Source organism: Halichoerus grypus, chromosome 8, assembly GCF_964656455.1.
Source record: "Halichoerus grypus chromosome 8, mHalGry1.hap1.1, whole genome shotgun sequence".
Lineage (NCBI taxonomy): Eukaryota > Metazoa > Chordata > Mammalia > Carnivora > Phocidae > Halichoerus > Halichoerus grypus.
This window is the reverse complement of record NC_135719.1, coordinates 143,536,143-143,559,025: the sequence shown is the minus strand read 5'-3', so window position 1 is coordinate 143,559,025 and position 22,883 is coordinate 143,536,143. Positions and strand designations below refer to the sequence as shown.

The 22,883-nt window shown below is 40.4% G+C and overlaps 1 protein-coding gene across 5 annotated transcripts; it reads right to left on the bottom strand.

Moving 5' to 3' along the window:
- Positions 1–8: 8 nt before the first annotated feature.
- GSKIP (GSK3B interacting protein) lies at positions 9–22,860 on the bottom strand. 5 transcript variants are annotated; one of them, XM_078054177.1, is made up of 5 exons: positions 22,768–22,850; positions 13,042–13,102; positions 11,543–11,626; positions 4,737–4,995; positions 9–1,778 (listed from the first exon to the last, which is right to left on the bottom strand). In XM_078054177.1, exons 3-5 carry the CDS (start codon positions 11,563–11,565, stop codon positions 1,623–1,625), a joined length of 438 nt encoding a protein of 145 aa, XP_077910303.1. In that variant the 5' UTR covers positions 11,566–11,626; positions 13,042–13,102; positions 22,768–22,850; the 3' UTR covers positions 9–1,622. The 5 variants fall into 5 exon arrangements, with proteins under 5 accessions (XP_077910303.1, XP_035960588.1, XP_035960587.1 ...); XM_036104695.2 differs by lacking the exon at positions 11,543–11,626 and having other exon boundaries at positions 22,768–22,851; XM_036104694.2 differs by lacking the exons at positions 11,543–11,626; positions 13,042–13,102 and having other exon boundaries at positions 22,768–22,860.
- Positions 22,861–22,883: the final 23 nt, after the last annotated feature.

Sequence of the window (22,883 nt, the reverse complement as noted above, 5' to 3'; positions counted from 1 at the left end):
ATGGAAGCTCCTGGAACCAGTCATTTATCACAAAGTGAACAATGTCAATTTTTGAACATACAATCACTTTTCTTCATACTTAACTCGAAATGAGTAAACAGAATTTTATTCAAACTTTACAAATATCCTTTACATTTATTTAGCCTGAGATTAAGCGTGAGAAAATCCGACCTGCAGTTAGACTTTACCGCCCAAATAGCATCTGAAAATAAAGCTGCGAATGGACATGCATTTACTGAACATAGTTAAAGCATCCCAATGAACTCCGACGATGAATACTGACCCAACCGAACCTCAATGTGGTCTACATGATCTTCAGAGCCTAAAAGTACCTATTACTTAATAATGATTAAAAAAAGTCTGCAAATGACAAATTACAAAGGTGTGTCCCGATGCAGAGTTTTACTTCAACATTTCTACAGCTGCTTTAGGTTACTACTAAAAAATCAACTCCCCAATCCTCAGTATTCAATATGTACTTGAAAACATGTAGCAGCATGGTACAATTCATTTTTATAAATATTAGTACCTGTAATAAAATATAAAAACAGAGCCTCCTTTTTTCAAATATTAAGTCTCTGAATGCTTCATTCATCCTTTGGTTTCAAACCCATACAATGCACGCATATTGCATTGTAGATTTCGCATCGAGACAGAACACTGTGCATCTGTTGGGGAAGGAGGAGCGCTATGGGAATACCAAAGCACTACTTTATAGAAAGGAAACATTGAAGCAAAAATACTTTCTGAATATATACTGTACATTATGTAAACAAACATTCATAATAAGAATCAACACAGGCCAAAATATTGTTTTCTAGGAAATCAGAATCTTCTTCAAGTCACACACACACACACTGAAGATGCTTTTTTGTTAAGAAAAATGGAGCCTGTTCCTATATTTGCTTATGTGCTTAAATATCTTGGAAACAAGTAATTATTACATTCATTTGCTAACGGTTTGTCCTCTTAGTTGGCTGGCTGTTGCGAACAAGGAATACAGAACTATTATTTCAGTACCTGTTTTCCATTTAATACTAGCTAAGTGATATATATATAATTAATTCATCTTTATCAGTCCATATTAGTAATATAAATAGATTAAGTGAAGCAGTGAATTTCAAAATTTGTGCAGGGGAAACTAGTCGATAATTTGTTTCCAATAAGGCTAGTAGCAAAATAATTACTACAAAGTCAGTCCAAGCTAGTAGTAAACCCCTGATTTAGCAAGCTGAATCCAAGTATGAAGTTAGGTCATTTTAATTCCTGTATATTACTGTGCAAATCTAGAATTTCCTATGTAAGAGAGAGGGCCGGCAGCATCAAAGTCCTGTAATAACAGAATGAAATACTGATTAGGTTTTGAAATGCAGAGATACTATATGAACAAATCTGAACGTCTTAATGATGGTGTCAAGCAATGGCCTCAATTCCCTTCATGAATCTGAAACTAAGAAAGACAATTCATTAATCAGTAATGTTTTGAGTTAGAAGCCTAAACTTGAAGCAAGAAATGGACATAAAAACCAAAGATGCATTTTCTACTATGACCATATGCAAGTATTTCAAGCTTTATGTCAACATTTTGTACCAGCAGCCCCCTCTAGAAGGAAAAAACATGACTATCCATCCCTCTTCAAAGCTTCCAGTCTTTGAAGGAGTGCGTTTCCAAATGCTTCCCGGTAGGCAGGGCTGAGGGTATCCAGCAACGAGTAGACGGTTTCATGATAGGGAGTGTGTAAGTGATCATCCACTTGGTCAAAAGCATAACCTACCACCTACAAGAGAAATGCAACAGTGAATCAAATAACTAGATTTAACTTGGTACAGAAAGCAAAAACCACGTGTTTACTGGGGCCATTCTTTAATGACACAATTTCTCAATCAATAGTTAGAATATGCACATTTCTTTTTCTTTTTTTTTTAAAGATTTTATTTATTTATTTGACAGAGAGTGACACAGCGAGAGAGGGAACACAAGCAGGGGGAGTGGGAGAGGGAGAAGCAGGCTTCCAGCGGAGCAGGGAGCCCGATGCGGGGCTCGATCCCAGGACCCTGGGATCATGACCTGAGCCGAAGGCAGACGCTTAACGACTGAGCCACCCAGGCGCCCCGAATATGCACATTTCTAAGCAACCGGAAACATACAGCAACACCACCAACAAAATGCCCTCTTTATCATCTTTTTCCTCAAAATGTAAAAGGTTCAGTTTACCTACTCCTGACTAAAAAGGAATGTCAGAAGGAATGTAAAAAGCTACAAAGAACTAGTATTTCATTTTCATAGACTGAAACATGCTTCTCTTTAATCCCACACCGACTGAGGATCAATCATAACAAGGCACCAGAAGAGATAATATATTATCAGTCCGTATTTTTATCATTATTTGAACTCTTTTATAAAGAGTTCTAAAAACTGTTTATAGTTTCAATCCTGCTTTACAATTAGTTACATTACTAATTTAACATTACTAACACATTACTTATCTGACAGGGAAACAAATGCTCAATTCTGTGAGATAAAAGGGAATGTTATTCTGTGTATGTGTGTGTGTGTGTGTGTGTTTTCTTTAAACACAGTGAAAGCTTTTGTCCCCAACAAGATCTATCCTGGTTCACCTGCACAGTGTTAGGGCAAAATCAACTTAGTTTTCGTTGATTTGACTAAAGCTTGTGAATTCCCTATATAAACTCTAATTTTTAATGACATCTATCCAAGCCACCTATCCAAGAAGATGCAAGTTTATGTTAGAAGTGGTGTTGTTGTTTGTCGTACATGACAAGCAGAGGCAGACGTGTCAGGACGATGAGTCCCACCTCTTCAGAACCATGCTGTGTCGCCGCACTTTCTCCGTGCACTCCAATTCTATTTGCCCTCCCTTTCCCTGCTAGTCTGCAGTCTTCCTAGTGGACAGGGATCATACCTTACTCATGGTTTGATTTCCAATTCCTGACCCAGGATAGTTGCTCAATAAAAGTTAACTGAGTAAGACTGCAAAAACAAACAAATACTGGATACCCACGTGCCAGGTTTTTAAGGGATCGAGATATTTCTGCAAACTATTCATATAAGCATTCCCCAAATCCTTTTTAGTTTTCTTTTCTTTTCTTTTTTCTAATCTCTAGGCTATAGATAAAGAAGAAGGGACTAAGAGAGGTTGAATGACTTACCCAAGATCACCCAAATTCCCATGTTAGGCTTCTGACAGAAGAACATCAGAACCCTTCCTACCTTCCCACAGTCATCTCAGAATTAATCAATGCAAGACTGAATTAATTTGTGCAGGGTCATTTATCTCTACTTTTGATTTGCCTATTTCTATTTAAGATCCACTTCTACACACTACACGCTTTTAGCGTAAGTTCAGGGATTTAAGAAGGAGAGCACAAAGACCAGTTAATCCAGGTACTACTCCCAAAGCTAAGGAGCTATCGACTTGGCAGTTATGAGGGAAGCGGAAGCAGTAAAGAGGCTAGCCTTGCAGTTTACTTCAGTGCAGGTGACTGACTGTCAACGAATACACAGGACACATGGTTCATATACTTCTAAGCAAATTGAATCTAGTGAAATAAAAAGATGTCTACGTACTTGTTTAGTATTGTATGACCTTCTTACTTGCTTAGGCCTTGCCCCGTACCTTATGATACTGTGCTACTTTGCGGGACTATTCTTAGGTATAGAAACAGAAAAGGCAGAGATGTTTGACCAAGACTGATAAGTATTAAAGTCAAAACTAAATTTCGGAATTTCTAGTATCTATTCCTTTGTTCAGGTAAAAAATTTTCCTAACGTGAGTTCTGTTGTCTTATTTATTATTTTTTAAAGATTTTATTTTCAAGTAATCACTACACCCAAGGTGGGGCTCAAACCTACAACCCCGAGATTAAGAGCTGCACGCTCCACTGACTGAGCCAGCCAGGCGCCCCAGTGAGTTTTGCTGTTTTAAATGATAAGCTGCTCTTGGGTAGGGCTTTCTGCTATTCCAAAGTGAGGATTCTGGTTCAAGGGGTGCAGAGAGGTGACTCTGCCTAGAAAAGCTCACACGTAGGACAAGACACTCTTGCAAATTTGGAGGCAGAGTATTCTGCTGTGACTTAGCTCTGATCCAACAGCTAGAGAACAGTGCAGTCAGGTGTGCTGTTTTAGAAGAGACATTTTATAAGAGGTGGGAAAAGATCCTCTCAACACAATGATTGCAAAACTCACCCAGTGCACAGAATGCCTAATTACGGCAGACATATTTAGCCATAGACAAGAAATAAATTAATTTGGGGGGTGAGGGTCAAAGCAAAGTAACACTGCAAATCAAAAGTTTTTTCTTTTTCAAAAAAAAAAATCCAATTTCCCCATGTTAACCAAAAGACTTTAGAATTAATAAGAATTCCTAGGGAAAAAAGTTTTCCTTACAAAACTCTTGGGGCGCCTGGGTGGTGCAGTCAGTTGAGTGTCCGCCTCTTGGTTTTGGCTCAAGTTGTGATCTCAGGGTCATGAGATCGAGCCCTGAGTCAGGCTCCACGCTCAGCGTGGAGTCTGCTTGAGATTCTCTCTCCCTCTCCCTCTGCCCCTTGCCCCTGCTCTCTCTTTCTCTAAAAACAAAGAAATAAATCTTAAAAAAAAAAAAATTTTGGAGCTGCAAGGTGTTGCGTTCTCAGTTAACACCCTTCCTGTCCCCCGCCCCCCCAAGTGGTAGAGATAGCAACATTTTTTTTTTCCCCTAAAAAGAAAAGCGACTGACCCTTAGCCCTGCTTCAGTGAGCTCCAGGCAGTATCTGTTCCTTTCTCTTGTCTCCACATTGATATAGGCCACATCGTCGGCACAGCGCAGGTTTTTTGAGACAAACATGTTGTTAACAGCAAAGAGAACGTCATTTACAACTGCTTCGGCTTCCAGCTTCATGTCTTTCGTATCAGCTTCTTCAAAACCATTAAGCTCTGCATCTTCTTCAAACCCTGACATACTGCTCAGCTCCATGGGATTACAGTCTGTTTCCATTCTGCAAAGGAGTAGATATAAAACATGTTTATAGAGAGACATTCCGAATATTACTGTTTGATTAAAGGGAGCTATGCCTTAATAGAAAACATTAACTGGCTCGCAACTTTTATGGAAAATATTGTCTAAAACCATTTTCAGTTTTACAGTTACAGAAGTGTATAGGTTTTCAAAAAAAGATCCGTTTTCCACTCCTCCCCCAAAGGTTAATTCCCACAATGACATTAACTTAGAATATTAGTTTTCAGCTATTTCCAACAATGCCTCAGTAAAAATCTTAGTACATACTTCATTTTTTAAAAGATTTTCTTTATTTATTTGACAGAGAGAGAGAGAGAGCACAAGCAGGGGAGAGAGGCAGAGGGAGAGGGACAAGCAGACTCCCCACTGAGCAGGGAGCCTGACGCGGGGCTCAATCCCAGGGCTCTGGGATCATGACCTGAGCCGAAGGCAGATGCTTAACTGATTGAGCCACCCAGGCGCCCCCACACTTCTTTTTAATATGTAATATGTAGATGTTTAAAATTGGAATTGCTGAGTCAAAGTGTTTGCTCATTTTAACTTTCAACAGATATTGCTGATTCACCTTCACAAAAATGCTGTACTGATTTAACCTCCATGAATAGAATATGAGGGACTACACTTTTTCATTACCCTCTTTACAATCCTTGTTAATATTTGCCAATTTGAGAGGCAAAGAATGATGCCTCACTGTTTGAATATATATTTCTTTGATTAAACATCTTTTTGATATTTATAGGGTATTCTTAGTTCCAAGATCATATAGCTGTAAAAAACAAATGGAAATGAACTCAGACCATTAAATCAGAATTCAAATCTTTACCTACTACAGTACATGACTTCTCAATGGCTTCTTTTATGACTTCTGGATTTGGGGTTTTGCTTACGAAGGCCTTCCCCACTCCCTGATTACATTTTAAAAACCTCTTGTCTTCTGAGTTCTCATTGTCTATATGTACAGATAACTTTCTGACCCACCTGGAATTTATTTTATGTAGCTTTAATTTTGAAATGGATGGCTTACTGTCCCAACACCATTTACTGAATGACTGACTCATGTTTTTACCACTTCTCTGAACTGATCCAAATATTATAATTTGAAAAACATTATTTCTCAGGCTAACTCAATCCAACATTACTGCCAGGTTGCTATGGAGTTCTAGCTTCTCTTCTGTGACTGGGGTAGCAGTGAGTATTGTTAAAATTCAAAATGGATGAATGAGAAAAGTTAGTGAATGACAAATTGCACTGCAATGTAGGCTTTTAAAGAAGAAAATATGCTTTCTTTTTAGCTGCAGGCTTTAAAAGTAAGTTAAGATTTCATTTCTCAAAAAAAAAAAAAAGATTTCATTTCTCTGAACTGGATTAAGCATCCACTGTCCTGAATGTAGTGGCACTCTTCAACTTGGCATGACCATTTAATATAATTTCTCTATTGGGGCGCCTGGGTGGCTCAGATGGTTGGGCGTCTGCCTTCGGCTCAGGTCATGATCCCAGGGTCCTGGGATCGGGTCCCGCATCAGGCTCCCTGCTCCTTGGGAGCCTGCTTCTCCCTCTGCCTCTCTCTCTCTCTCATGAATAAATAAATAAAATCTCTAAAAAAAAAAAAAAATAATTTCTCTATTATCTTAAAAATTCCATCTCTTTTTCTACAGTTACTGACTTGTGCCCTATTTGTAATATTAAAAGTCCTCTAAGTTAGTGGTTTTTACCTTGGCCACTGACCCCACCTCAGAGAAAGTGAATCAAAATCTCTGGGAGATTCTTCTGCATATTTTTTAAGTTTAGAGAATTCTACTCCTCTAAAATTATTCACAAAAATCTTAAGGAGTTAGAGTTCCTGTAGGTGCACATCATTTGCCATCATTAAAGGCAAGCTATTTGCTAAAGGCAGTTTATGATAAACTTTGTCAAGTCATTTCAAAAAATTGCATAGCAAATGTACTAATAATATATTCCTCCAATCCTATTCCAACTAATGATATGTTTTAAGGCTCCTTTACCTTGTCTTCCATGGTACTTTACAGACTTACTCACTCATTACTAGCAAGTTGATTATAAATTTTATCTATTGCTGGAGCAATTTGTCAGATAACTGGAATCTAATATTGACATATATATGAAAATGAAAATATTTGTTTTTCTAAAAATTTCTACCTAACCCTAAAAATAATCATTATGCTCCTTAACATTATACTTGGTTTTATGTATAAGAAAAGAGCTCATTTTGATTTTTTTTTTTTTACAGAGTCAGTTTTGAAGATTTTGAAACAGAACGGTCCACTGTAAGTCTCTTAACATCATGAATACCGAACATCTTTGTTTTGCTTAAGTGATCAAGGACCTCAATTATGGATGTCAGAAATAATAATCACTACATAAAAAGATGTTTATATGAGAAAGCTTGTTGACAAGCTTTTAAAGCAAGAGTCTAATTCACTGCAATTAGGACCTTAATGATGGAGAAAGACGAAGAATCCAACACCAGAATGGAAGAAACCACGGGTCAGGAAAGTATGTCATCAAGCTGTTGCTATGTAATAATTAGCACCAATGGGCAAAAAAGACACAACATTCCTAACTGCAAACTTTTAGAAGATTTTTTCTAAAATGTCTTGGGGCATCTGGGTGGTGCAGTCGGTTGAGCGTCTGACTCTTGATTTCGGTTCAGGTCATGATCTCAGGGTCGTGAGATCGAGCCCTATGTCGGGCTCTGTGCTGGGCATGGAGGCTACTTGGGGTTCTTTCTCTCCCTCTGTCCCCCCTGGCCACCCATGCTGTGCTCGCTCTCTCTCTCAAAAAAAAAAAAAAATTAAAAAAAAATGTCTTTATGATGCATAAAAAAAGACATATTCAGAACTTCTGGTGATGATACATAGACATGAAAACGATACATTTTAGTATTGAAGCACTATACCAGTTATTAACATTTTACACTAGTGTTACTTCAAGATATTATCATTTATCTTTTATCTATTATAACAGGCTCTTGATTATTATCAATACCCTTTCCCTTTCCTAATAGCACCCAGATTTTCTTAGGGGAGTCCTAACGCCCCCTTCCCTTACTGAATAAAGTAATGAAACAATGTGAGAATCCCGGCTAAAGACTGTCCTCCTCGACACAGGAATTCTTCCCAGTCACTCCAGTCCAGAGCACTTTGAGCACACAGCCCCAGGTGTTCCTGGTAGCCACCCTGAGATGGGGAAACTAGCCCAAGGATGACGCTGACAGTGGGAAAGAAAAGAGCCAAGAGATTCACAGGGAAATGGAGCCAGAGTCCTGACAGCTGCCTGGCCTTCACATTTTCCAGTTATTGAATCCAACAAATTCCCATTCTTTTACTGGCAACTGAAAGCATCCTAATTGATTTAGAAGCCAAGCCAAAATGAAAAGTAGTGATTGATCTAGCTCTTCAAGAGCTTTATGAAAGTAAAGAGATTTAAAAAATGGAAATCTGGTATTTTTGTGCCTGTCATGCCGAAAGTGCTTCATAAAAGCTCTGTCGAAAGTGATTATCAATACGTGTCTCTATTAGTTTCTTATTGTTGCTGTAACAAATCACCACAAACCCTGTGGCTTAAAACAACACAAATTTATTTTCTTATAATTCTGGAGGTAAAAAATCTAGAATCCAGGTAGCAGCAGGGATGCATTACTTCTGGAGCCTTCAGAGGAGAATCTGTTTCCTTGTCTGTTCTAGCTTCTAAAAGCTGACTGTATTCCTTGGCTCATGGTCCCTTCCTCCACCTTCAGAGCACATCACTACACTCTCTGGTTCTGTGGTAACACCTTCTTTTTCTGACTTTTGACATGGGCACCCCTTTTACAAGGACTCTTGTGTTTACACTGGGCCTACCTGGACAATCCAGGATACGTCCCGTCCAAGGTCCCCAAATTAATTCAACCTGCAAAGTTCCTTTTATCATATAAGGTAACACATTCAGTTTCTGGGGATTAAAACATAGACATCTTTGGGGGCCATTATTCTTTCTACCACAGTGTCTGCACCATATTAGCAGGAAAGGAGTATGAAGGCAGTCAAAGAGACTTCACTTTCTGACCTTCCTTTCTGGAAGCTGTAATTTATTTTTAACAAACACACTGGACGGAGAATGTACAGTACCAGGCAGTTTACATGGTTTTCTTAAAAGAAGGCCCAGAGTACTTGCCAAGCTTAGTGCCTTCTTTGCAAAGATTCCTTAACAACAGTTTCATGCTTTGTATTCTGTAACTCCAGGACCATCATCACAGTAAAATGTACTGGCGATGGTGTTTCATTTAAAGGTACCATCTCAAGGCTGGCAAGGGGTCTATAAATTATCCTGAATTAAGAGCTCTGTCCAGCTACTTGATCTGGGTGGTGACGGGCCTATCCGATTAGAGCCCCTCTTGAGGAGACTGGACACAGAGCCACGAAGGCGCCGTCAACACGAAGCAGCTGGTGCTGAGGGTGCTGGAGCTACGGCAGCCACACAGCACAGGGCGGCTCTATCAACGGCACACTAAAGAAATGGCTTCTACATTTCTGATGATGCATCCCAGTAACTAAAATTACTGTGAGCAGATACCTCATGTTATGTATATTTATTTACATACACATTCTACTACAATACATAAATATGAATTTAAACAGAAGATAAAATATGAACTATAAACTTATTTTCTCTTACTTCTCAATGGATTATCTTGTGTACCTGACTGTGGAGGCCTGGACCATAGAGGATGAGGAAATGTGTGCCCATTCCGGGGTAGGGACACTACTAGAATTACTCTTGACACATTAGGGCTGCTGTCTGGCTACCGGAACGGCTCTCTCATCAGTATGAATCTGGTAAAAATCCTTGGTTTCCCTTTCTGCAGGTAAAACAATTTATCATTATATAACACATTCTAGACCAACAGAACTCTGTGCAATGACGGAAACATTCTTTATCAGTGCTGTCCAAGACAGTAGCTACCAGCTCCCGGTTAGAGTGACTGAGTTACTGAATTTCAAATTCCATTTAATTTTCTTTCATCTAAGTTTATTTATTTATTTATTCATTCATTTATTTATTTTTTAAAGATTTTATTTATTTATTTAGAGAGAGACACAGCAAGAGAGGGAGCACAAGCAGGGGGAGTGGGAGAGGGAGAAGCAGGCTTCCTGTGGAGCAGGGAGCCTGATGTGGGGCTCGATCCCAGGACCCTGGGATCATGACCTGAGCCGAAGGCAGATGCTTAACAACTGAGCCACCCAGGCGCCCCCATTCATCTAAGCTTAAATAGCTAATGGCTCCTGCCTCAGACAGCATGGGTACAGACCTTTGTGAATACTTGTGGATAACATGATAAGGAACTGACTTTATATTACAGTTGAAAAACAATCAGTAGATAAAAAGATACTAAATTATTTTACATATGAGTAGCAAGATCTGGAAATACATGTTAGAAAAATATATTTTTTAAAAGATTTTATTTGAGACAGGGAGAGGGAAGGGAGGGAGAGAGAGAGAGAGAGAGAGAGAGGTGGGGAGGGGCAAAGGGAGAGGGAGAAGCAGACTTCCCGCTGAGCAGGGAGCCTGATTGTGGGGCCTGATCCCAGGACCCTCAGATCATGACTTGAGCTGAAGGCAGATGCCCGACCGACTGGCACCCCCAGAAAAAATATTTTGAATCTTAGCTACTCTATGGAGGGAAATTAACCATCTTGTTTCAAATGGTAAAAAGTAATGAATTACTTCTTGTTTTGTGATCTTGTCAATTTAGACTCTAAGCTTATTAATTATCATATATCACAATTATCAAATATAACCTACTATGTACCTATATATCCAGCATTTCTCTAAGCATCAGAATACTAATTAAAGGTGTCTACTGGTGGGGCACCTGGGCGGCTCAGTTGGTTGAATGTCCGACTCTTGATTTCGGCTCAGGTCATGACCTCGGGGACCTGGGATTGAGCCCTGTGTTGGGTTCTGCACTCATGGGGAGTCTGCTTGAGATGCTCTCTCTCTCCCTTTTGTTTGCACTCTCTCTCTAAAATAAATAAATCTTAAAAAAAAAGGTGTCTACTGGTATTATAGCTTAACTTGGGAAAGAAGGCAAGCACCAGAAATATGTACATATCCCCATCAAAATACCAACCACTTTTTTCAAAGAAATGGAACAAATAATCCTAAAATTTGTATGGAACCAGAAAAGACCCCGCATAGCCAGAGGAATGTTGAAAAAGAAAAGCAAAGCTGGCGGCATCACAATTCCGGACTTCCAGCTCTACTACAAAGCTGTCATCATCAAGACAGTATGGTACTGGCACAAAAACAGGCACATAGATCAATGGAACAGAATAGAGAGCCCAGAAATGGACCCTCAACTCTATGGTCAACTAATCTTTGACAAAGCAGGAAAGAATGTCCAATGGAAAAAAGACAGTCTCTTCAACAAATGGTGTTGGGAAAATTGGACAGCCACATGCAGAAGAATGAAACTGGACCATTTCCTTACACCACACACAAAAATAGACTCCAAATGGTTGAAAGACCTCAATGTGAGACAGGAGTCCATCAAAGTCCTAAAGGAGAACACAGGCAGCAACCTCTTCGACCTCAGCCGCAGCAACTTCTTCCTAGAAACATCCCCAAAGGCAAGGGAAGCAAGGGCAAAAATGAACTATTGGGACTTCATCAAGATAAAAAGCTTTTGCAAAGCAAAGGAAACAGTCAACAAAACCAAAAGACTACTGACAGAATGGGAGAAGATATTTGCAAATGACATATCAGATAAAGGGCTAGTATCCAAAATCTATAAAGAACTCATCAAACTCAACACCAAAAGAACAAAGAATCCAATCAAGAAATGGGCAGAAGACATGAACAGACATTTTTCCAAAGAAGACATCCAAATGGCCAACAGACACATGAAAAAGTGTTCAATATCGCTCGGCATCAGGGAAATCCAAATCAAAACCTCAGTGAGATACCACCTCACACCAGTCAGAATGGCTAAAATTAACAAGTCAGGAAATGACAGATGTTGGCGGAGATGCGGAGAAAGGGGAACCCTCCTACACTGTTGGTGGGAATGCAAGCTGGTGCAGCCACTCTGGAAAACAGTATGGAGGTTCCTCAAAAAGTTGAAAATAGAGCTACCATATGATCCAGCAATTGCACTCCTGGGTATTTACCCCAAAGATACAAAAGTAGGGATCCGAAAGGGTACGTGCATCCCGATGTTTATAGCAGCAATGTCCACAATAGCCAAACTGTGGAAAGAGCCCAGATGTCCATCGACAGATGAATGGATAAAGAAGATGTGGTATATATATACAATGGAATATTATGCAGCCATCAGAAGGAATGAGATCTTGCCATTTGCAACGACGTGGATGGAACTGGAGGGTATTATGCTGAGTGAAATAAGTCAAACAGAGAAAGACATGTATCATATGACCTCACTGATATGAGGAATTCTTAATCTCAGGAAACAAACTGAGGGTTGCTGGAGTGGGGGGTGGGATGGGAGGGATGGGGTGACTGGGTGATGGACACTGGGGAGGGTATGTGCTCTGGTAAGTGCTGTGAACTGTGCAAGACTGTTGAATCTCAGATCTGTACCTCTGAAACAAATAATGCAATATATGTTAAGAAAAAAAGAAGAAGAATGTAGCAGGAGGGGAAGAATGAAGGGGGGGAAATCGGAGGGGGAGAAGAACCATGAGAGACGATGGACTCTGAAAAACAAACTGAGGGTTCTAGAGGGGAGGGGGGTGGGAGGATGGGTTAGCCTGGTGATGGGTATTGGGGAGGGCACGTTCTGCATGGAGCACTGGGTGTTATGCATAAACAATGAATCATGGAACACTATATCTAAAACTAATGATGTAATGTATGGGGATTAACATAACAATAAAAAAAGAAATATGTACATAAATATTAACGCTATGCACATGCATCATAATTATAACCTAAGAAGTGTACTTAATTGTGAGTGGCAGATAATTAAAGAAAGCAATGACATGTTTTGGCCCTACTACAAACTTACCACTAAGTTTGTATGAACCTGGGCTGGCCATGTAACCTCCCTGGACTCATGGTTTTCTCACCTATAAAATAAGGGGAATAGACAAGAAATTCTTTACTGTTCTTCAGACCTCTGACATTCTGTGATCTATGACATAATTGTCAGTTATGATGGGGCTTGACTTTGACTCATGGAACAGGTCAGTCAAAACTGGTCTTGAATGAGCACAGGTGAAGTTTTGGATAAAGCAGAAAGGACGTGAGAGTTGTGAAGAATTCTTCATAGGGAACGAAGCATAAACAAGAGTGTGCATGGGGTATGGCAGCGATTCTAAGGAGACCAGCCTAACTAGTCTAATGCAAGGACAATGTTAGGAGAGGAATGATACAGATGGCCCAATTTGAAGTGTGCTGCTACCCAGACAGGAGAACTTGATTTGGATAGAATAGCCTTTTTCAAGCTCTTTGTAAATGGTAATAGCAACAGTCTTTATATTTAAAGTGGGTTTCTTTTAGGTAGCATATAGTTTGGTCCTGCTTTTTTATCCAATCTGGCAATCTTTACCTTTTAACTGTAGTGTTTAGACCATTTATATTTAACATGACTACTATAATTATTGATGTGGTTACTATTTTGCTGTTTTCTATTCATGCCATCTGTATTCTCTTCCTTTTCCTTATTTTTCTGCCTACTTTTGGACTGACCACTTTTTAGTATTCTAATTTATGCCCTTTGGTGGCTTATGAACTCTGTTGCATGTTTTTATTGGTTACTTTAGTTTATATCATACATCTTTACCACAGTCTACCTTCAACCTTGAAGTGATATTATACCACTTCATGTATAGCATGGAGCATAAGAAACTTACAAGAGTGTACTATATAGCCTTTGCGCTATTTTTGTCATATTTTACTTCTACATGTTAGAAACTTCATAATACATATTACTTATTTTAAACAATTTTTCAGAACAGTAAAGAATTTCTTATCTATTCCCCTTATTTTATAGGTGAGAAAACCATGAGTCCAGGGAGGGTACATGGCAAGCCCAGGTTCATACAAGTTTAGTGGTAAGTTTGTAGTAGGGCCAATAAATATTTTGGGATGCCTGGTGGCTCAGTTGGTTAAGTGTCTACCTTCGGCTCAGGTCATGATCCCAGGGTCCTGGGATCGAGTCCTGCATCGGGTTCCTTGCTCAGCGGGGAGCCTGCCTCTCCCTCTGCCTGCCGCACCCCCTGCTTGTGCTCGCTCTGACAAATAAAATCTTTTAAAAAGTATTTTTAAAAAAGTATTTTATATTTAACCACATAATTACTATTTCTGGTGCTCTGCTTTCCTTTGTGTTTACTTATATTTGCATCTATGATCTGTTTCATATTCCTCTGCCTGATGGATTTCCCTTAACATTTCCTGCAGTGCAGGTCTGCTGTTAATGAATTCTTTCAGCTTGTGTATATCTAAACAAGTCTTCCTTTCACCTTCAGTTTTGAAAGATATTTTTGCTGGGTATAGAATCCTGGGTTGACAGTCCTCCACCCCCTTCAAGATTTTAAAGATGTCTCTCTACTATTATTTTGCTTACATTATTTCCCATGAGAAATCTGATGTCATTGTTGTCTTTGTTCCTCTGGGTGTAGTTTTCCTGGTTTCTTTTGCTTGGGGTTCATGGAGTCTCTTGCATGTGTGGGTTTATACAGTTTTTAACAAATTTGGAAAATTTTTGGCCATTATTTCTTCAAACATTGATCTGTCCCTCCTCTCTTTGGGGACTCAAATTTCATGAATATTACTCTAGGTGAAGTTGTCCTACTCTTTTTTTTTCCCCCCACACTTTTAGTCTCCTCTTCTACTGGTACGTCTTCAAATTCACTAATCTTTTGTTCTGCAGTGTCTTATCTCTTCTACCTGAGTCTTTAAAAAACATATTTTCCACATCTCTACTACTTAATTTGCTCAGTCTTTTCTCAAGCTTTTTAAACATATGACATGGTGCTTTAATGTCCTCTACTAATTTCATGGTTATTTCTGGGTTAATTTCAATTTATAGATTTTTCTTACTGTGGGATGTATACTGCTGCTTTGTATGCCTGATAATTTTTGACTGGATGCCAGACAATGTGTTTTTTACCTTTTACAGTCCTGGCTATTTTAATACTCCTATAAGTATTATTTAGCATTCTTCTGGGATATAGTTATCTGGAAGCAGCTTGATCCTTTTGGGTCTTGCTTTTAGACTTAAGGCAGTATGAAAGCTACATTTAGTTTCTGGTTAATTTTGACCCACTCTAGAGTCAAAAACCATTCTGAATATTCTGATGTCCTATGGATTATGAGGGTTTTCCATTTTCAGTGATAGGAACAGGAACATCCCTGGTCCTGTTTGAGCTTTGAAAATTCCTCTAATTTTTTTGGGTAGTTTCCTCACGCCTATGTGTTGATTAGTATTCAGTTGCAGGCTGGAGGATCCTCTGTATATTTCCATAGCTCTGGCTTTCTGTGAAGCTCTCTAATTTCTAGTACTCTGTCCTAGTTGACTTGGCCTTCCTGAACTCCTAGCTCTATATATTCAACTCAGCGGGGCTCTACCTAGGTTTCTTCTCCCACTGCCCTGCCTGGAGATCTCCAGGCAATAAGCTAGGGCAATGGGCTCACCTCATTTGTATCTTGCCTCTCAGGGATCAGTGTCCTTCATTGTCCGATGCCCAGTCTGAAAAGCCTTTACTCCCCATATATTTTTGCCCACTTTCTTACTGTTTCAGGTGGAAGGGTAAATCTGGGCCCCGTCCCTCTGTCTTTGCCAGGAGTGCACATCCCAGTAACCAGTTTTGAGCTAACTTTGCAATCTTATTTCATCAGTTTTTCTTTCAGTGATTTTGGGCTCTCCCATATATATATTTTTTAAGATTTTATTTTTAAGTAATCTCTACACCCAACATGGGGCTCCAACGCACGACCCTGAGATCAAGAGTTGCACATTCCACTGACCAAGCCAGCCAAGGTACTCCTCTCCCATATTACTTTGGATCAACTTTACCACCTTGCCAGTTCCTTCATTAATGGGTTAAGTACATTTTTAAAAATTTTGAGTATAGTTTACACACAATGTTAAATTAGTTTCAGGTGTACAACTTAGTGATTTGACAAGTTCGTATATTATGCTGTGTTCACCACAAGTATAGCTACCCTCTGTCCTGTTACATCGCTATCACAATGATCATTAACTGTATTCCTTAGGTGTGCCTTTTACTCTCATGACTTATTCATTCCATAGAGTTAAATACGTTTTTGACACATGCTTACTATGTTTGTATAAGACCAGTGTTTCTTATTTTTTTTTTAAGATTTTATGTATTTATTTGACAGATAGGAGAGAGACAGCGAGAGAGGGAACACAAGCAGGGGGAGTGGGAGAGGGAGAAGCAGGCTTCCTGCTGAGCAGGGAGCCCGATGTGGGGCTCGATCCCAGGGCCCTAGGCAGACCCTTAACAACTGAGCCACCCAGGCGCCCCCCCATGTTTCTAACTTAAAAAAAAAAAATTGTACTTTGACATTACAGGTGACCCTTGAACAACATGGGTTTGAACAGCATGGTTCCACTTATATGCAGAATTTTTTCGATAAATACAATATTGTACGGTAAATGTATTTTCTCTTACAATTTTTTAAAAAGATTTATTTATTTTAGAGTGCGCACGGGGTGGGGGGGGAGAGGCAGAGGGAGAGAGAATCTTATGCAGACTCTACCTTGAGCAGGGAGCCCCACATAGGGCCCAATCCCCCAACACTGAGATCATGACCTGAGCCGAAACCAAGAGTCGGAGGCTTAACCAACTAAGCCACTCTGGCACCCTCTTCCGTATACTTTTCTTAATAACATCTTCTTTATTTTATTGTTAAGAATATAGTGTATAATGCATGAAACATACAAAGTATGTGTTAACTGGCTGTTCATATAAGTGGTAAGGCTTCCGATCAACAGTAGGCTATTAGTTAAAAGAGTTTGGGTAGTCAAGAGGTATACTTGAAAAAAAAAAGTTATACTTGGATTTTCAACTGCAGGGGAATTGGTGCCTGCACTGTTCAAAGTTCAGCTGTACTTTCAGATTTTTAAGTTCTTCAAAATTCAGACACATTTATTTCAGGATTCTGTATCTGATCTCAAGAAAGAGTTAATCACTATATCCTTCTTCCTTTGCATTAGTATTGCTGTAAGTTTTCATACTTCATTGCAGATCAGGGCCTCTGATACATTACCAGCACAGGGTCACACATAAGGCAGGTCTTCACTGAATATATATATTTTTAAGTTTATTTATTTATAATCTATACCCAACATGGGGCTTGAACTCACCACCCTGAGATCAAGAGTCACATGCTCTACCGATTGAGCCAGCCTGGCGTCCCTTCACTGAATATTTTCTCAATGAATAAACCAAAGAAAAAATTTGAACTCTCTGCTTCTCAAGCTGTGATACTTGGCCCTGTGACAAGGGGCATACAAAGCCTAGGATAAACACTGTAGACATTCCCCCCAAATACACATCACTGGTATAACAATATTATGAACTATGATGCAAAACTGCCTAAAACTTTAGAGCAAATGGAGGTGTTAGGCCATGCCCTCTTCAGGTTATGCCTCCACACCCCTAGGGTTTCCTTTGCCTCTGATAAAAACATTTGAGTGAAAAGTAAAAGAAGTACTGCTCTTCCATAAGAAATTAACTCAAAAAGCTTCAAATTCCAGGCATTGGGTCTGGGGGTATGAAGTTAATGAGCAGAGGTGGAAGCTAGTAGAAGGGTAGCAGGTTCATACTGAATTATACCTAAGTCTACACTTCTTCCCACTTCAGTTAGTGTATGTTTTTTGAAAAAAGTTAAGGTAATTATGGATAGCTCTTACTCCATCTGTTGGTATGATTTAGAGGCTGTGGTAAGTGTTTTTGGAAGATTCATGAAACTCGTTATCAAGATATTGATTACTAAGTTCTTTATTCCCTACCTTTTAATTTTTTATCTTCTAATTTTTCTATGGCAAAAAGAAAATGTATTATGTTTGCAGTAAGACAAGAGTCTTTTGAAAATGTGATATACTGGAAAGTACAAGAAATAGAAGCAGAAACATTCTTCTTAAAGAAGACAAGCTATTGAGATAGTTAAAGTAACTGGTAGCTTCAGTTTCAAGTGGAATGAGAGGTTTGAATTTATCTGCATTTCAAACAAGAGTTTTCAAAGTAAAGGTGAATCAAGTTGATTAATTATAATTAGCAACATTTAGAAATTAGACAAAGCTAAAGCTAGTTTAATCTTTATTTTCTGTTAACATAACATATAACCTGTTTCCAATAGCTCTAAGATGTGTTTTGAAATTAAAAATTTTCTTTATTTTTTAAAAAAATTTTAAAAAAGATTTTATTTATTTGAGAGAGAGAGAACAAGAGAGAATGAGGTGGACGTTAACCGACTGAGCCACCCAGGCGCCACCAAAATTTTAAAACTTAAAATTGGAATCATCATATATTACAAACATACAGTATTTGTAATTCAAAAAAAAATGGCATATTTTTTCCATTTATACACTGATTCATAAAATTACTCTGTACCCTACTTCCAACAATGACAGAGACACATATACATGACTGAGTAATAACAAATCAATTATGGAGGGAGCCAACAGTGAAGAAACATATAGATGGTGTCAATTTGAGAAGCCTTGTAAACTGTAAATAAGCAGTAATACTACACCCCTGTAAACAACCTTTCCTTCAAACCAGAAATTATAAATGAGATTCTAAGAAAAGACTCAAAAATGGAATGCTTTAAAAAACCCTCCAGGCATTAGTTTTTTGTTTCCATGTAATCCTCTAGGTTACACAGAGGATTGGGTACTATATTTAATATAAAGTACATTATAAGCAAAAATAAGACAAATCAATATCTAAAGAGATATAAAATAGAAAACCTCTCTGCTTTCCATTTCGACTCTAAATTGGCTTCCTACCAGGTTCTGAGCAATATTCCATTGCCAGCACCTTCAAAAAATTGAAGCACTCTTACGGGTGCTCTTAGTTATTCTGGTAGACTGCATCACCTCATAGAAAGTTTCCAAAATGATTCCTTATAGTATCATATGTCATTATTTAGGAACCAGCTTTTTTTTTTTTTTAAAGATCTTATTTATTTATTTGACACGAGAGCAAGAGAGAGCAAGCACAAGCAGGGGGAGCAGCAGAGGGAGAGGGAGAAGCAGACTCTCCGCTGAGCAGGGAGCTCCATGCAGGGCTCAATCCCAGGACCCTGGGATCATGACCTGGGCCGAAGGCAAATGCTTAACCGAGTGAGCCACCCAGGAGCCCCTAGGAACCAGCTCTTACTTCATCTGTGGGTACAATTTTTGTGCTATGTTAGTGTTCTGGAGGATTGATGAACTGAATATCAAGGTATTTATCACTAAGTTCTTTATTCTCTACTTGATTTAATACTTTGTTGTTTCATCACAAATTTACAGCATCAAAGAGCTGAAAAAAGACTGGAGCTTTGTCCTTGATGACAACAGTTATATATATATAGCATGACAAAAGAACAGAAGCAGGGGTGCCTGGGTGGCTCAGTTGGTTAAGTGTCTGGTTAAGGTCACCATCTCAGGGTCCTGGGTTGGAGCCCTGCGTCAGGCTCCCTGCTTGGGGAGTCTGCTTCTCCCTCTCCCTCTGCCCACCCCCCAACTTGTGCTCTCTCTCTCAAATACATAAAATCTTAAAAAAAAAAAAAGAATAGAAGCAGAATGATTTCAAGAGCAGTATACAGATTTCCAATTTTCACTTTGAGACTGGCCTTTACAGGTGACATCCCAACCGTCAGCAGAGGGCTAGAATGCACTATCTTAATCAGGGTGACTTTTTATTTTTATCATGTATCACAGTCTGGAAAATGTTCTCAACATGAAGAAGAAGTGGCCAGCCAGGAGGTGCGGTGGTGAAAGGGTCTCGAACATGGCAAGCATCTCAGCTCTGCTACCTACTCTGGGACTTGGGGCAAGATCTTTGAATCTCTCTGGTCACACATTCCTCCTCTCTAAAACGAAGCTAACCACAGCATCGCTTGATGGAATACCACAGGTACATATGGAAAGTGCTTAGCATGGTGCTAAGCTCAAGAAATATATCTGTTTATTATTATATATTAAAAAGATCGTTAAAGAAGAGCGGACCCTGAAACTCAAGCCATTTTAATTCTGAGTTCGGTGCTTTTTACATCATGTAAAGTGCTGTGGCTGCTGCCGTCTTGTACAGCTTCCAGAACCGTGCCCTATCATCATATTCCTGTTACCTCAAGTGCAAGTCTCAAAAGGTCAAAGCATGTCATCCATTTTTCTTTTGTTTCACACATTAACATGGATTTCTTTGAAGGATGTACGTAGCTCTGGTATGTAACTTCTAACCTGTCACTTCAAAGCCTTTTACAGAATTCTTAGAAAGTTGACAGTGTTTGTTTGGTTGAGAATTTTTCTTCACCTTCCTCATTTAATTAACACTAGGGGTTAACATTTTGTGATAGTACTCTGTCTTTGATAAAACACAAAAATAGCGCTGTGATCTAGGATGAGTTCATAGCCTATTTGAGCTAAAGGTATAATAATGCTAGGTCCTAAGCCTTAACATTTACGCTGACATCCTCCTAGAAAGCATAAAACAAAGAAGGCCACACCTGTCACACTCGAAGGGAGCATGTTTGTTATTATAAAATCTTCTGATTTTTATTTTCTTTTCCTGATATTTGAGATTCCATGGACAGCCTGAATGCAATTCTCTATTTCAAAGGAAATCACTTAACATTTGTACTTGAAAGACGTCAATTGTATCCATTTGTCAAAAGTCCAGTTCAAACCTTACAAAGCCTATTCTAATCCCCTGCCAGATGAGATTTCACCTTTTCATCAGTTTGTTTATACTCCTTTTATGGCAAATGTAATTATTATTCATAAACATGTCTTACTTATCATCTTCAAAATACATCCAGAATCTCCTGCTTCTTACTACCTTGACCACAACTACTCTAGTCCAAGTTCCTGCCTGGGGCTGCCTGGATTCCTGCAATAACCTCTAACTGGTCTGGCCTTTTCTCCTTTGGTCCTCCCACGTCCACAACGCAGTTAGCATGATCCTGTATAAACTCAGGCCACATTATGTCTCTCCTCTTCCTCAAACCCATTCACCTACCCAGAGTTAAAGGCCAAAGTCCTTACAGGGCCCTAGAGGGCCTGTCCCCACCCAAGCCCCCAGCTTTTCCTCCTCTTTACTTCACACCCCGCTGATGTTCCTTGAACTCACCAAGCATGCCCTTGCCATAGGGCCTTGCACTTGCTGCTCCCTTGCCATGGAAAATAACATTCTTGCTCCCCAGGGTTCTCCCAGACTGCTAAAACATCACCTTATTAAGTAAGAGAGGCCTTCTCTTACCCCTCTGTATGAAAGTGGCAAATCTCTTCCCTCTCCATTCTCTTTACATCACTTTACTTTTTTTCTACAGCACTTACCAGCACATGGCCTACGGTATATTTAATTATTGTCCGTTTCCCTTCCCTTCAAAAAATGTAAGCTCCATGAGGCCAGGACTTAATCTGTTCATTGCTCTATCCCCAGCACGGAGAACAGCCCCGGGCACATAGCAGGCAACAAATATTTACTGAATAAAGGAATGGCCCTTTCACCATGGAACATAAACTCCTTGAATTCTCTTCTACCAACTGTGGAGACCTTCATTTAATGGGCCCCCTTAACAAATATCTTTGAATGAACGAAGAGTAAGGGAACTGAAGTTACTGAGAATGCTTGGGACAAATCTACGAAGAATGAAGGGTACCAACAATCTAAGCAACTACACGTACCAGAGAGCACACTGGCTCTCAAACGCAAAGGTGGTTGTGCAAAGGGGAACCGGCATCTGTCAACACTTCCGGGCTGTCTTGGTGGAAGTTACCCACGTATCTATAAAATCTCCTGAAGCCCGTTGTCCTAATTCGCTATCCCTAATTAAACCTTCTGTACCGGTGCTCTGTTTAGGTTCGTCCCCTACTCAAGCTCGGCTAGTCTGGATTTTAACCTTGGGCATCTGGCCTCCCGGGTACCGAACGCCGGCACGCAGGCCTTTCCGGGTTGACCAAGTTAAAGGGCAGCTCGGCCTCTGCAGGAGCTGCCCCCTAAAAGGCAGAAATACGGTGGCGCAGATTCCCAGAGCAGCACAAGTACTTCGCTCAGGTTTCCGCGGGGTCCGGAGGCTCTGGCATTGAGCAGAGAGAGCAGTTCTGCCCACAAATGCCTCCACAACTCAAGTTTCCCGGTGGCCGGTGCAGCACACCCAGCACGAAGGCAGCGCTCTGTGAACCGCAAGCCGCTAGGCAAACAGTACGGAAGATGAAGCTTTGCAAACAATACCTGAAAGAGGCGGGGGACGAATAACTTGCTGACAATGGGCACCGGTCAATACTGGGGGGCGGGGGCGCGGTGGCGGGAAGGACCGAGAGATGCTGCAGCCCCCCGCCCGGGGCCGGTGGCGCTCCGAGCGCCCGTTTCTGGGGTCGGGGTCCCAGGCCAGATGCGCCCCCAGACCCCTGTCAACCCGGGCACCGGGCCCCTTCTGCCGTCGGCCCCCACGGCCCGGTCCGCTGCGCCGCGTCCCGCTCGCAGGACCCCCGGGCCGCCCTCGAGCCTCTCTCGGCGGCCGCCCGCCCGCCGCCTCCCCCGCGGCGACTCACCTGCGCGCGCCCCGCTTCCTCCTCTTCCTCCCTCCGGAGGCGTCTGGAGCCGACCCGCGGCGCCGTCCCGCCTCCCGCCCTCGCCCCGCCCCCTCGGAGCCGGAACCGCTCCCTTC

Excerpts from the sequence above, each read along its gene's own strand:
- GSKIP (XM_078054177.1), bottom strand. The coding sequence starts at position 11,565 with ATGGACTCCTGTCTCACATTGAG. Across the intron at positions 4,996-11,542 it reads GACTCCTGTCTCACATTGAG|AATGGAAACAGACTGTAATC; the intron begins GTCTTTCAACCA and ends ACTCCTTTGCAG. Across the intron at positions 1,779-4,736 it reads TCACTGAAGCAGGGCTAAGG|GTGGTAGGTTATGCTTTTGA; the intron begins GTCAGTCGCTTT and ends TTTCTCTTGTAG.